Source organism: Phodopus roborovskii, unplaced genomic scaffold, assembly GCF_943737965.1.
Source record: "Phodopus roborovskii unplaced genomic scaffold, PHOROB, whole genome shotgun sequence".
NCBI classification, from domain to species: domain Eukaryota; kingdom Metazoa; phylum Chordata; class Mammalia; order Rodentia; family Cricetidae; genus Phodopus; species Phodopus roborovskii.
In genome coordinates this window covers 42,741,547-42,756,553 of record NW_026126433.1, presented here as the reverse complement: position 1 = coordinate 42,756,553, position 15,007 = coordinate 42,741,547, and the positions used below count along the sequence as shown (strand labels likewise).

At 42.2% G+C, this 15,007-nt stretch overlaps 1 protein-coding gene across 2 annotated transcripts; it reads right to left on the bottom strand.

Moving 5' to 3' along the window:
• Nucleotides 1–6,042: 6,042 nt before the first annotated feature.
• Pex19 (peroxisomal biogenesis factor 19) lies at nt 6,043–13,385 on the bottom strand. Of its 2 annotated transcripts, XM_051186301.1 has the most exons (8): nt 13,276–13,385; nt 11,518–11,627; nt 10,911–11,076; nt 10,244–10,329; nt 9,916–10,077; nt 7,548–7,724; nt 7,279–7,323; nt 6,043–7,124 (listed from the first exon to the last, which is right to left on the bottom strand). In XM_051186301.1, exons 1-8 carry the CDS (start codon nt 13,343–13,345, stop codon nt 7,041–7,043), a joined length of 900 nt encoding a protein of 299 aa, XP_051042258.1. In that variant the 5' UTR covers nt 13,346–13,385; the 3' UTR covers nt 6,043–7,040. The 2 variants fall into 2 exon arrangements, with proteins under 2 accessions (XP_051042258.1, XP_051042259.1); XM_051186302.1 differs by lacking the exon at nt 11,518–11,627 and having other exon boundaries at nt 13,276–13,372.
• Between the last annotated feature and the right edge of the window lie 1,622 nt (nt 13,386–15,007).

Here is a 15,007-nt window from a genome sequence, read left to right as displayed (position 1 = left end):
AGGTTGAAATTTTTATGTTGTTTAAGTTTTCCACAAGGTATAATAACAATTCCTAACAGCAATCTTTGAACTCTCCGGAAAGAAGCTGGGGCCCCACTTCGTCATTTCCACTTGACTCAACCTGATGCATCTGGACTACAAACATCACCCTAAAAACGGTTTGAGACTGTTTTGCTTGAGACAACTACTGACTAGTTAGCTGTAATGGTGCACCTTCTTATTACACCCTGGCCAGAGTTTCAAATAGAACTACAGTCAAGCATTTTCTGCCTCACAGTGACTAGCTACATATGTCACAGCCAATTCTGTTGAGAAATTTGGTTGCTAAAAATTTACTTCCTACAGGATCCCATGGAGCAATCATCGTCCCATTTCAGCAGGAAGTAACCTTAAGATAATGACGTCCCCTCTCCCTACCCTTGGAATTTTGGGATAATAGTCATCTTCTTTGGGTTGGTTTTGGTTATTTAGGGTTGGGTATGGAAGGTGATGCTTACACTCGGGTTTATCTTTTAGACAGGAATAGGGTATGGTTGGGAAAGGTATGGTTTAGATGGGATATAGGTAGATTAGCCTATTTTCTTGTGAATTTGAGTAAGAGTGAGAATAGTATTTTACAGCTTACATTGTTATATATTCTTATATGTGGTAAGCTATGTAAAATTAAGTTTATATTTTGTTATATTGTGTGAAATCTTTCCACTTATGATGTTTTATGCACATTATTTTTTGCCATATTCTATGTATGTATACTTTTACTTATGTTCAAGACATTTCATATATTGATACAATTTATGCACATTTATCTTGCCATATTCTATGTATGTATACTTTTCTTGTATTCAAGACATTTTGTATATTCATACAATTTGGGATATTTATCATGCTGCCCTTTATAGTTCTACCTCTTGTCTTGACATTTCTACTCTACCTCTATTTTAGGGATTTATATGTATGTATATGTATATAGTTATATTGTTTAAGTATTTGTTCCTGCTTTACTCAGGGAAGTTTCAATCAGTTTTTTAGCTAAGTTCCTGAGTATTACAGATTATCTTCACTCATGTTTTCCTGTACCTATGAGATTAGTCAGATATATATGCTTAATCTTCAATCACTTCATAAACATGCAGAACATGGCATTTAAATGTTTTAATATTAGTACTCTGTTGACATGAGACACTGTTGCTCCTGACAGCACCGTGCACTTTCCCGAAATATGTTGGACACTGTTGTTGCTCCTGCTGGAGTTTATTCTCGCCTCAGCTAATGACCTGTTGGGCAAAGAACTGCCCCCACCTTGACCACTGATTTAGACATGCAGTCCTATGTGCTAGCAGGAGACAAATATAGAAGACTGCTGGACCTTGCCAAGTCAGGGTAAGACAGCCATTCTACCTCCCTGCTGTTGTTGTGGTCTGTCAAGTTCTCTTGGCCTTAGCCAAAACTGGGTATACCAAGGTTGCTGTGAGACCTAGGGTGACTGTCCAGGTGGCTTGCTGTTTCTGTCCTTGCTGCACCTTTTGGAAGTTGCCCATCCGCACTTCCTGTCTACCCTAGTATCATTATTTTCCTTCTCAGGTCTTGATGAGGTTGAAGATTAAACTATCATAACTATTATTCTCTCTTCCTAGTTAGATATATTAGGTACTCGACTTAGGTTTTCCAGCTTAGGACAACTCTATTGTAAACTCCGTTATGCCTTCACCCTAGGACTAGATATGTAGGTCGTTTTGTTCTCGATTTTCCTTTTCTTAGAGCACACTTGTTATTCACTGTTTTGTATATAGTTTTGTATCAAGCCTAAATCTTTTCTTTAGACTAAAAGGGGAATTGTAGTGAGATATTTACTTTGTCTCCTTCTGTGACACTGACCACGCCCATTGGGGGTGGAGCCATGGGCGGAAGTGACCTGTGGAAGGAGGTCTGAGGAAGAGCCAGGGAAAGCTCTCTTGCTGGCGAAACTCGGACAGGAGAGCATCAGGTGGAACTTGCTGGTGTTCATCTGTCTAGGTTGTAAGTTATTTCTCCCTGAATAAACATCTATCCTGATCCTTAGTTAACCGCAATATCCCATGACAGGGAACCTGTTACAAAACTTTGAATTCCTAAATGCAGATTATGCTGTCTCCAAAACTGAAAGCTTACCACAACTGGCCTTTTTCTTTAGAAGAAAGAGGCATGTTCCAGCATGCTTCAGGTCACTATCTTCTAAAAGCTTCACCTGTGGCAGGTCCTGAAACTTTTGCTGGATGTATGTCCCATCGTGTCTCACCAAAGCATGGAAAAATAGTTGCACTGCTAGGCCATCATTTGACTAACATACTAACATATCCTTAAGACCTAATTAGCATATCCTTACTGAAGTAAACAAATATGATATTCTGCAGAATATACAATCCCTTTGGATAGTCTAGAGTGAGAAAGGACATGTTGAAGGTTAAGACTGTGAACAGACTGTCACCTATTCCTTATAAATACAAACTATTTCTGAGACTTTTTGATGGGAACTGAGAGAGCATACATTCAGTAAACTGGGGGTTTGTGAACTTCAGTTACTAAATATTTTAGCTTTGCAAGCCATACCTCCACATGTTCATGGGCTCACCCCATCTCTTTCTCTGTCTCTCTCTCTCTCTCTCTCTCTCTCTCTCTCTCTCTCTCTCTCTCTCTCTCTCACACACACACACACACACACACTCTTAAAATAATTTAATTGGGTAACCACATTTGACTTATAGGCTGTAATCTGCTGACCCCTGTGTAATTGGCACATAACAGATGTTGTGCTAGACTTTTCAGTAAAGAAAATATCTGACATAGCAGTGCTTTGGGGACTACTATTTGCTTTAGTTTGCAAACTGTCCACTGTAATCCACCAGCAAGTTTTTGCAAAAGCCAGAAAGAGTAAACTGAGAATCTGATGTACACTTTAAGGGTGAATTAATCCTTTACATTTCCCTCACAATATAGCACTGTTTTTATTGTGACAAAGGTGTAGTTCCAAGAGTTTCTATTTGGTGTTTCTGCCAAGTGCTAGGCATCTTCACTGGCAGGTCAGACAATGAGACATAACATTTGAATATTGAGAAAATGATCTGAAGATAGAATCTGTAGATGTACTGTAAGGCAGATTTGGTTTAGCATCCCACTTATTGTGCATCCCATATTTCCCTAAATGGGGAATGTTTGAATAAGAGACACTGCTTTGGTGCTTTGAATCTATGGACATCAATGTCAACATAGACCTGTAATGTGTGTTATGAGCATTATACCTGTGTAAGTGAATCACATACATGCAATGCTCACAGAAGCCAGAAAAAGGCATCAGATGCCCTGGAATTAGAGTTGTGAGTCATCATGTGGATACTAGGTCCCAAATTCAGTTCTGTAAGAGCAGCAAGTACTATTAAGCAGTGAGCTACTTCTCCATCACAGTGATGATTTCTCTTGATACTAATTTATTGGATCTGGAATCAATCAGGAGACACACTATGGGCAGATCTGTGAGGGCATTTCTGTGAAGGACTAATTGAGAGGGGAAGGCCTTCCCTGAAGTGGGAAGCACCTTCCAGCTGAAAGTATTGCTCACCTGCTTGCCTGCCTTGATGTTTGAAACAGGGTTTCTCTGTGTAGCCCTTGCTATCCTAGAACTAGCTCTGTAGACCAGGCTGGTGAACTCAAGAGATCCGCCTGCCTCTGCCTTCTGAGTGATGGGATTAAAGGCATGTGTCACCACTGCCTGACTCTGCCTTGATTTGTTTGTTTTTTTTCGAGACAGGGTTCCTCTGTGTAGCTTTGGAGCCTATCTTGGAACTCACTCTGTAGATCAGGCTGACCTCAATCTGCCCTGATTCTTATAGGTATGTCTATTCCATTACTGTTGCCGCTAGCTTGTTTAATAATGTCTCAATGTTTCTGCTTTCCAGAAACCTTCTAAGTAGACCTTTAGCACCAGACTGGGACTACTGAGGTATCTAGACTCCTTAACTGAACAAGCTCCTTGTTCTTAACCTATCAGATTCATTCCATGTCATGTAAAGCCAAATACTAAATTCCCTTTGTTATTTGTAATATATTCATTCTGTGGGTTCTGTTCCTCTAGAAAACCCTATTAACACTGTATTCCAAATTCTTTAGATGTTCTTTCCTGAGTGTGTTGGTTACTAAATGGATCTTTCAATTGATTGTTCATAATTCAGATGCTGAGCAAAACATATAACTTTTCTTAGACCCTGATTTTAAGGTCTTATTTATATTTCTTGGCTGCCTGTCTGTCCTGCTCCTAAGACCACCTGTGCTCTATTAGTAATCTTCACCCAAGCTCTTAACCTTGTAGAAAAGCTGCCACTCTGCTTCTGTTAAGTGCTGCTTTGGCTTTCCAGAGGCTCATGGTCAATAAGTTTTTAAGTTCTACATAAACACTGTATGTCCACTTCCTGAATAATTTTTGCACATTTTTGTATTCTCTGCCATGTCTGATTAATGTGGGACAGTGCTGGAGGGAGGCTCAGTGGTTAAGAGCTATATGCTCTTTCAGAGAACCAGAGTTCAGCTCCAGTATCTACGTCTGGTGGTTTGCAACTACTCCAGTCCAGGGTATCAGATGCCCAGCACACACATACACATACAGATTCATAATAAACCTTAAATTTTTTTATGTCAGATGACGAATTTTATATTTTTATAAATGTGGGCCATTTCCTCCAAGCTCCCCAAGCTTGGCCTAGTTCTAGCCTACAGGGGCCTTGAGAGCACTTCTAAGGTCATAGGAAATGGACATTATCATACATCTTGTATGCATTTGAGATTCATGTTTCATGAAGCCATCTATCCAGTCAAAAATTTGTTACCCAAACATACAGAATTTTGGAAGGGCAGCTCTTGTAAATTTTGAGAACAGCTTAAATACTTCACTAAACTTAAGCTATGCAATGGGAAAGAAAACCAAGCTAGAAAAAGTGCTAAATATCCATATAGTGATAATTTTTTTTTTTTTCTGAAAACCAAGTCTCCACAGGTGACACATGGGAAAGGACTTCAAGTGTGCAAGTACACATTCGCCTAGGACCTAAGGAGCGACTAAGGAATGTCCAGAACACTGTTATTCTCACAAAGCTGTTTTGTTTTTATCAACTTGGACCTTAGGCACCAGAAAGTGTCTAAAAACTTTAGTATTTGATATTGCTGTGAAATAAAATTACATGACAAGTGTGGGCTTAACCTGTTAGTGGAGTCTAGATAGTTCAGGTGCTTTCAAATTTGCATGACAAGTTGTCTACAGTCTCACCTGAACACCTGTCATGGGCAACATATCCAAATATTGATACATGAGGGACTAGATGTTTAAAGTCAAAATCTCTGGTACTTTACCACACATAATTTGAGGACTGCCCTAGGGCAGCAGGTTTTATTCAGCCCTAGAATAATTCAAGTGGTATTTCATGTTCAAGCAAAATAAAAGTGAAAGAAATGTCTTGGAAATAAAGTCTCTGTGAGTTCGAGGACAGCCAATGTTTTACACAGAAAAACCCTGTCCCAAAAAACAAAACAAACAAACAAAAAAAGATAAATGTGAATTTGTTCTTCTTGCAAAAGTTATTTTCTGGGGGGAGGGGAGGGTGATGATCAAAATACATTGTATACATGTATAAAATTCCCAAAGAATAAATTAATATTATATATTTTAAAAGTTATTTTCCAAGTGAACTAGACAGCTAGGTGGGCTAAAATATCCATAAAATATATGACAACCATGGTCCTTAGACCTACTGAGAAGTTCAATTTAAACCTAGGTAATTTAGAAAACATGTTAACAATACATTATTAACATCAATTATAATGTCAGAAGTTAAGACTCAAATACTAAGGAGATGAAGACAGTAGTATCCTTTTACTAAAGGAAGCCTAACCTGGAGGGCAGGGTCATGGTAGAAACTAGCTTAACATTACATAGAACTATCTTCTAACACTTCCCACTCTGTAGCTTATAGAAGCTCAGGAAGATTAGAAAAAAAACCTGGATGAAAAATAACCCACACATGCACTCAGAATATTTATTAGATACTGTCTCCTGGGGCTTGTAGGAAAAAGACCCAGGTGTACCCCTTCCCCAAGCACCTTCCTGAACCAAGAATTCTAGGGAATCTGATATCTCAAGCAATCCAGAATGAATCTGGGTACAATGGCCATTCATTTGCCAACTCTGACACTACAATTATGTGTTGCTGGCCAGGGAAGGGAAGGGTCTGGTGAGAATGGTACAGGAGTAGATGAAAGGAAACAAGATTGGCCTTCATCAATCACATTGGTTCAGAGGGGCTGGAGTAAAAAGAATCTAAAACAATAGGAGGAAAGAGGACAGCCAAGGGGCCAAAGAAGGTCAAGAGCTGGGCTCACCCAAACCACAGAGTTGATGAAACAACCAAGATAGCAACTTGAGTTCTCAGGAGGAAAGGGGAATTAAGGGCACACACAGCACCTAGGGACAGGAAAAGCCCAGGCTTCTCTTCCAACCTGACCACAGGTAAGTGCAAAATTCCTTTCCCTTCAGAGAGTTAAAAATGAAGGCAAGGAGATGTGGTGACAAACCTACAGCCCCAGGGCAAGCTACATTTCTTCTCATTCCCAGAGGCCCTGCCAGAAACACAAAGTCTTAGGACTCAGCTCCTGCTCCCCAGATCCAAGAGAGGGAGTAGAAACAAGGCACGAAGTCCCTGGGAGTAAAGGGGAACATGAGTACAGCCATATATAACATTATTTTGGGGAGCAGGAAGAAGTGAAATGCCCCCAAAGGGATGCCTTCCTTCACCTGGCAATGAACCGGCCTGTTTCTAACAGCAGAATACATGATGGAGTAAGGCTCATAGAAACGGCCTACAGAATAGATCCACAGCTGGTATGGCATAGTCTTGAATGGGATGTAGAGAGTGTGGGACGGCCAGCTCCCAGAGACGATACTCTTGCCTCAGTTCCCAATGGTTCTGCTGACTCCAGATGTTCCCCATGTCTGGGACTCATGGAGGAAAACGTGTTGTGTTTCACATGATCAGACACTGTTCACCATTGGCACCTGGTGGGCCCGACAGATTGAGGGTATCCAGGTCAAAGTTGAGGCCAGGAGGCTGAGAAGAGATGAAGGGACTGAGAAAACCACTCATATTTCAGGTCAGAGTTTCTGAAGGTCCATCCCTAGCAGCTACAATGGTCACCTTATATGGATTAACTAGGGATTACTGGAGTCTGCAAATTGGGTTAAAATGTACAAAACATGCTCACCATCTCCCCAGCCAGCTCTTTTGGAGGATGGCCCAAGTCCTGTAACTAGAAAATAAAAAGAACATGCAATCAAAAATGAATAAAAGTCAGAAAACAACACAAAAAGTAACAAAAGCAATCTGACTAGTGATTTGATTTCTTCTGATCGTGGTATGTAGCCTTTTTTGTATTCCCTCCACCCAGGCTGTGTAGCACCCTTTCTAGATATCTCCTCCATTCAACACCCAAGTGGACAGCACCAGTAGGAAGGCACCGGAAGGAGGTCTTACCTGCTGCATGAGATCTAGCACCGTCTCAAAACGAGCCCTGTGAGTAGCCTCACTGTCTGTGGGCGTCTCTGCCTCAAACTGCTCACATATTTTGCCCATGACACTGTGCTGCTCCTGGTACTTCTCAAACTGCTCTGGAGGGATAGATTCCTGGTGACTCTGCAACCACTCTGGATACTAAGGGAAGAGAGAGAATGGATGGAAATAATTCAGTGAACAAGGAGAGAAGGGGACCTAAAATGTGAAGAGAAGAGGACAAAGGGGAAAGAAAGGCTAAACAAGCAAGTTCACTGTAAAAAGGACTAAGAACTGTGGACTCCAACAGACCCTCTGGATACACTGGTATTTATGGTAACTGCAGATTAGTAAACTATGTCTGTGAAAAGCAAGAAAGTAATCACTTTAGGCTCTGATGATTCCAGTTGCTGCAACAAAATATCAAAAACAACTTGGGGAGGAAAAGGTTTATTTCATCTGATACTGGTAACAGTCCATCACTAAGGACAGGAACTCAAGCAGAGACCATGGAGGACTACCAGCTTACTTTCTTGCTTGTTTTTTAGCTTTCTTATTATAGTCTAAGCCCACCTGCCTAGGGATGGTGCCACCTACAGTGGGGACTATGCCCTTCCACAACAACCATCAATCAAGACAATCCTTATATACATAGCCATAGTCCAATCTGATCTGGCAATCCCCCAAATGAGACCCCATCAAATGACTCTGGGCTACATAAAGTTGACATCTGCGGCTAACTAGGACAAAGTCACATAGGGTCTCTGTTAAACATTGTTATCTTTTTTTTAGACTTATTTATTTTTTGTTTGGATTAGTGTTTTGCCTGCATGTATGTATTTGTACCATGTACATACCTGGTGCACTTGAAATTCACAAAGGGTGTCAGATCCCCTAGAACTGGAGTTATGGGTGGTTATGAGTTACCAAGAAGATGCTGGGACCCAAACCTGGGTCCTCTGCAAGTGCTCTTTAACAAGCCCCCCGTGTTGCTATAAAAATTCAATTAATTTTTTGAATGAATATTTTGCCTGTATGTATGTCTGCATACCATGTGTGTGTCTGGTGCTCTCAGAAGCTGGAAGAGGGCATAGAATCCCCTGGAACTGGAGCCCCAGACCATTGTAAGCTGCCATGTGGGTGGAACCCAGGTCCTCTGGAATAGCAGCTAGTGCTCTTAACTGCTGAATCTTTCTCCAGCCCTGCTATTGTTTTAAAACTTAAAAATATAAAAACCAGGGCTAGAGATATGGCTCAGTGGATAATAGTACATACTGTTCTTGTAAAGGACAGTTCAGGTTAGGTTCAGTTGTCAGCACTCAGGTGGCTCACTGCCAGCTGTAACTCTAGTTCAAGGGTAGTCTGATGCCTACGGCCTTCATAGATACCCAAACTCATGTACATACACCTAATTAAAAAATAGAAATAAAAATAAATCTTTTTTTTCTTTCTGGTTTTGGTTTTTTGAGACAGGGTTTCTCTGTATACCTTTGGAGCCCATCCTGGAACTATCTCTGTAGACCAGGCTGGCCTTGAACTCACAGAGATCCACCTGCCTCTGCCTCCCAAGTGCTGGGACTAAAGGCGTGCATTACCAACACCCGGCAAAAAATAAATCTTTTTAAAACAATGTAAAAACTACTCTTAGCTTGAGAGTTAGACTTAGACCATACAAATACTGGTCTGCAGACTTCTGGTCTTGCTACTCATTTCCTACTCAGTCACATGTTGCCCTGTGATGCTGAAGGGCTTCTATTTCTCTAGTGAAACTATAAGCTTTTTCAAGCAGGGACATTCATTTAAATTATTCTCAAACTGTTCATAACACTACCACAAAATCCTGTGAATCCTTACTGGAGAAATTAATAAAGTTAAGAAATACAAGAAGGATCCAGGCATTGGTAGAACATGCCTTTAATTCCCAGTACTTGGTAGGCAGAGGCAAGTGGATCTCAGTGAGTTTGAGGACAGCCTGGTGTAAATAGTGAGTTCCAGGACAACCAGGACTATTACACAGAGAAATCCTGTCTCAAAAAACAAACAAACAAACCAAAAAAAAAAAAAAAAAAAAAAAAAAAAAGAAATGGATCAGTCAAACTCAGAGTCTTGAACTAATTTAGAGAAAACTAAAGCTGACCTCTTCTAGCTCAGACACTCCCACTGTGGAAAAATGATCAGATCACCTATGTACCTTTATTCCCTCAATAACTTCTTCCAACAAACAAAGGGTTTAAAAGACTGTACTTGTACACTCAAATTGCCCTTTTACTACACCTTGTCTGAGCAAAGTGGCCCGTGGTCGACAGAATGAAGTGAGGAGAAAAGGAAAAGGCATAAGTGGAAACTCACAAACCTTTTCCGTGATCTCCTTCAGGGATGGGTACAGTACATCCTTAGACAGTAGGTTCTGCATGATGCTCTGCATGATGGGGAGGATGTTCCCTTCCCCATCCCCTTCATCCATGCCCAGCCCTTCCATGGCTTTGGTCAGTTCCTCTTCAGACATCCCCGAGTTCTGGACAAGACAAAAGAGACCAACAGGTTACAATGCCTTCCCGGAATGCTTACCACACTTTCAGGTGCAAAGAACTATCTGGATGTGCTTGTAACAAAAATCAAGGCAGGGATTTTGAGACTGCTCAGGAAGCATCTGGAAGTGGACCCCTATTCCTTCCCTTTACCTGAAGGTCAGTGGCATTTTTGGCTAGCCCACTTAATGTTTCCTTTAGGCAAGAAGTAAATTCTTGTTGAGAGTTTGCATCACTGCCTAGGAGAAATGAAAAGAACCAGAATTACCTAGGATTTTAACTGTCAGCTTGTCTAGACTGACCTACTTACTAGGCTGGATATAAAGCGTTTACTAGCAAACTACTAATACTTCAAAATCTCAACTATTCTTTATTGTGATCTTCATGGTCATGCCATAAATCTATATAGATAATGTGTTAATTATTCTGCACAGTAACACTAACAGCATGTCCTTTAAAAGGGCTGTTTGGGATAACCTTGTTTATTTATTTTTAAGACAAGGTCTTACTATGTAGGCCTAGCTGTTCTGGAACTCACTATTTAGACCAGGCTGGCCTCAAACTCACAGAGATCTGTTTGCCTCTGTCTGCCATAGATTAAAAGAACATGCTATTACACGTGGCTGAACTAATCTTTTTTGATTACTTTCCAAAACATCTTAACCTTTTTTTACAGTAAGCAAGATCCAATTCCCACACTTCTTTCTCTTGCTTTACACACTCCATGGCTGTAACATTATGACTATTATCAATGTTACAATCCTGGTATTCTCAAGCAATAAAGAGGTCTGTCCAGTGTTTTTTGTTTGGGTGTCCTCACCCACTCTCCCAGCTGCCTCTGAGAGCTTTTGGAACTGTTCCACCAGGTGGGGCTCTTCTTCAGCCAGCTCCTTCATCGCCTTCTCAAACTCCGCAGTGGCTTGGGAAGCCAACTCACTATCAAACAGTTCCTGGAAAAATTTCTCTTGGGAGGCGAAGAGGGCATCCTGCAGGGAAAAGGTGGACAAAATTCACCTCTTACAGCACCACCCTGAGTCTAGCCTTCTATAGGAGCTCAGGTAGTAGTCTTGGGAAATGAAACCTCTGCCCCACAAACACCACCACTGAACATTCTATCTGCTCTTTTCATGAGGGTGGCAAGCAAAGATTCTGGCCACTGAAGGAATGGTGTGAGGTAGCATACAAATCCAACCACTTAAAACTTCTCTTTTCTCAAGGCCCTTCCTTGTTATCCCTCAGTACAACTCCAGGTCCTTGTTTCATAGGAGCTGAGGCCTGGAAGAATGCTCAGCAGAGTGAGGCAAAGGCATCCTCCCGTGAGGCAAAGGCATCCTCCCACCCACCCTTCTGGCCCACTGGGGCCTGCCCCACCCCTGCTCTGAGGTGCATGCACATCCCCCCTCCCTTAAGGGGGGTGGGATTTATACTTTGGCAGTGTCTCCTGGCGATCTCTTCTGGGGCCCTGAAGCATCAGGGGCCGAGGTGGTAGGAGGGGGCGCTGGGGAGGGTTTGGCTTTATCGAAATCATCAAGAGCACCTTTGGAAACAAGAGACATGGTGGGTATGTTGGGGATGGATAAAGCTAGCAAGCTGCAATTCTGAGTAAACTGTCAGGAAAATAATCATATAAAGTGCCAGCTTTCCTGAACTTCCTTCTCTTTTCTTGGCATCTTTCCTACCCGATTCACTGATCAACAAACAGGTTTCCCGCCTTCCTTGGGATTCACCTAACTTATTGTGACCAGCTGGGAAGAAAACCCTTTACATAGAACAGTGTTCATCTCAGAACTAGGAAGGAAAGCACTAAATAAATCTCTATGCATATTATAAAATTCCCTAAAAATCAGTTATCCAACAAAAATAGAGGGGAGAGATAGAATTATTTCTTTTCTTTCTCTTTTGGAGGGGGGTGGTTTGAGACAGGGTTTCTCTGTATTGCTTTGGAGGCTGTCCTGGAACTAGCTCTGTAGACCACGCTGGCCTTGAACTCACAGAGATCTGCCTGCCTCTACCTCCCAAGTGCTGGGACTAAAGGCGTGCGCCACCAACAATACCCAGCCTGACTTGTTTCTTTAAACTCACTCTGAGGTATTAAAGGCAATAACCTCTTGTAAGAATGCACAGGATATCCCACCCAACTTTCTATGGGCCCTACTACCAGTACAAACTGCACAGATCCTACAGGAGGGTATTAAACTCTTAAATTATGTTACAATTTAGTTCTTCTCCCTCAGCAGGCACCTACAGCTACTTCCCTTGGCCTTATATGCAGTAACCCTGGGCCAATGGAGTCACTTGCCACGCCTCACTAAATCTGTTCATTTTCTCCCTGCCTACATCGTTGTGACTGAGCAACAGATAAAAGGTTCACCTCTGCCCTGAGAAGCCTGTGTCGTCAGCACCACACTGCTTGCCAGGACCAGTGAAAGGGCCCTGGCCTCACTCTGGGCAGGAAACCAGGGTAGAGGGCAAGAGTAAGAAAGAAACAAACATCCACCATCATTTCAGGAAGACGAAATGTTTTCCCCTGGGATTAGCTCACTCTCAGTTTCTCCAAAGGATGTCAGGCATGGTGGTGGCATGCTGGCAGGGGCAGAAAAAAAATCTCAAGTTCAAGGCCAGCCCCCGAGTCTGAGGCCAGCCTAGACTACATGAGACAATCTCTCAAACCAACAGTAGTTTCCCTGAAGTACTGACACGAAAGAACTCAGGGCCTGGTAAAAGAATGAGGAAAGATAGTGAGGTAAAAGGAGTTAAGGAAGATACTTTCAGGTTAGGAAAGATAATACGACAGACATAAGGACTCTTGGAGTTATTTTGTTCTGTGAATGTTGCTACTGACAGGAGAGATTTCAATAGTTTTCTAAAGCCGGTCCTGGCGGTTCCAGCCTGTAATCTCAGCACTCCCAGAGGCTGTCGCGAGTTCAAGGCCAGACTCAAAACAACCTGACACTCTAAAGCAAGACAAGTTTTGGCGCGGGGCGGGGGTGTCCGCAGAGATTTGAGGTCTGCATTGACCAGTGGCCAAGGTCCGCTAATCAGGAGGACCGGGGTCGAAGTCAAACCACCTCCCCCGCCAACCACTGGCGAGATTCTCCCGCTCCGCCCCGAAATCTCAAGTTCCCTTAACCTCCACTGGGTTCTCGCCTCCGACCCCTCTGACCTTTCCCGTCATGGGCTCTTACTTTCCAGAAGCTCCTCCAGTTCCCGGTCCGCTTCGACCCCAACATCGCAACCTTCCTCAGCGGCCGCCATCTTGCTGCCTCCGACTTGCCGTAGGAGGTGGAACCACTGGCGCCACCACACGTCCCGCCCCTAGCCCCGCCCCCATGACTTGTGCAGCCAATGATATCGCTCTACTGTGCAGGACCGCCATTTTTAAAGGGACAGGAAACTAGCTTTGTTTTTCTTTTTTTGTTTTTGTTTTTGTTTTTATTTTTCTGAGGATCAACCTCGGTCCTTGCACGTACTAACTACACAGCCACAGCAGTTGGACTTGAACTAGATATGTTGCGCAGGCTGGTCTAGAAATCTGGCTCCTCCCGTCTCCATTTCCCAAATGCTTGACTCACCAGGTCCAGCTTGATGTGGGGGGCAGAAGTGAGAGGATGTATTTTTTTCGTTTTGTTTGTTAACTTTCCCTTTCATCTGGAACTTTTGGAGAGATTTTGTTTTCAGGCAGGTTTTTCTTGCCCTACTGCCTCCACCTCCCGAAGGCAGATATTACACCACAAGGCTTAGCTAAACCCGGAGCTATAAAACTCCGTGATTTTTTTTTTTTTTTTTTTTTCTCTTTAAGGCTAAGACAGAACTGTCAAATCGAGGCAATCTTAGTTTCATGCTCAGAGCCTGCATGATAGGAGAGAATTTTTGTTTTGTTTTGTTGTTTCAAGACAGGGTTTCTCTGTATGTAGTTCTGGCTGACCTGGAACTCTCTCTGTACACCAGGCTGGCTTCGAACTCACAGAGATCCGCCTGCTTCTCTACCTGTACTGGGATTAAAGGTATGTGTCTCTACTGTCCGTTGGAGAGACATCTACCATGCTCTGGACTCTGACCTCCACATGTGCTCCTTGACACATACACAAAACAGATAAACAAAATAAAGATAGCCAAATGTAGTTTTAGCACAAAGCAAGCATCTACAGTTGTATACACTCTTATGCTGGGCACAATGTAATATACAAATAAATCACAGTTGGTCCTGCCTGTAAGGGTTGACTGGTCATTTAGCTCAGTCTGGCCTAGAACTCATCATGCTATCTACACACTAGGATTACAGATACATACAGATACATACTGACATGCCCTATTCTGCTCATAACATTTTTTTGTACCAGTCTTGTTTAAGGACTTAATGTCTCTCCGCTGCTTATTGATTAAATTCAGATTCTTGACTGATAGTCACAATTATTTCATATATATCCATTCTTCTTTCCCAAGTTAGGTAAGTATCAAGAAGCAGAGATTGTCAACTTGGTTCACAATACTTACTTTAGAATGTGTACAATTTTGTAATTTAATTTGTAAACTTATTTAAAAATGTATTTCTAGACAGGGTCTCACTATGTAGCACTGGCTGGCCTAGAACTTACAAAGATCCAAGACTTAAAAAAATATTTTTAATTATTTGAAATTGTATGTGTACATATGCATTTGGGTATGTGTTTGTGAGTGCACTTGTTGTCAGGAGCAAGAGGTAACAAATCTCTCTAGAGCTAAGTTATAGGTGGTTATGAGCCACCAGATGTGGATGCTGGGAACTGAACTGGGCAGTATTTGCTCTTAACTGCTAAGCCATGTCTGTGTCCTCCAAGATGTCATTTTTGAGACAGAGTCTCACTCTTCAGACAAGGCTAGCCTTGAACATGAGACAACTGCTCCATCTCAACCATCCAAGAATCTGAATTATAGGTA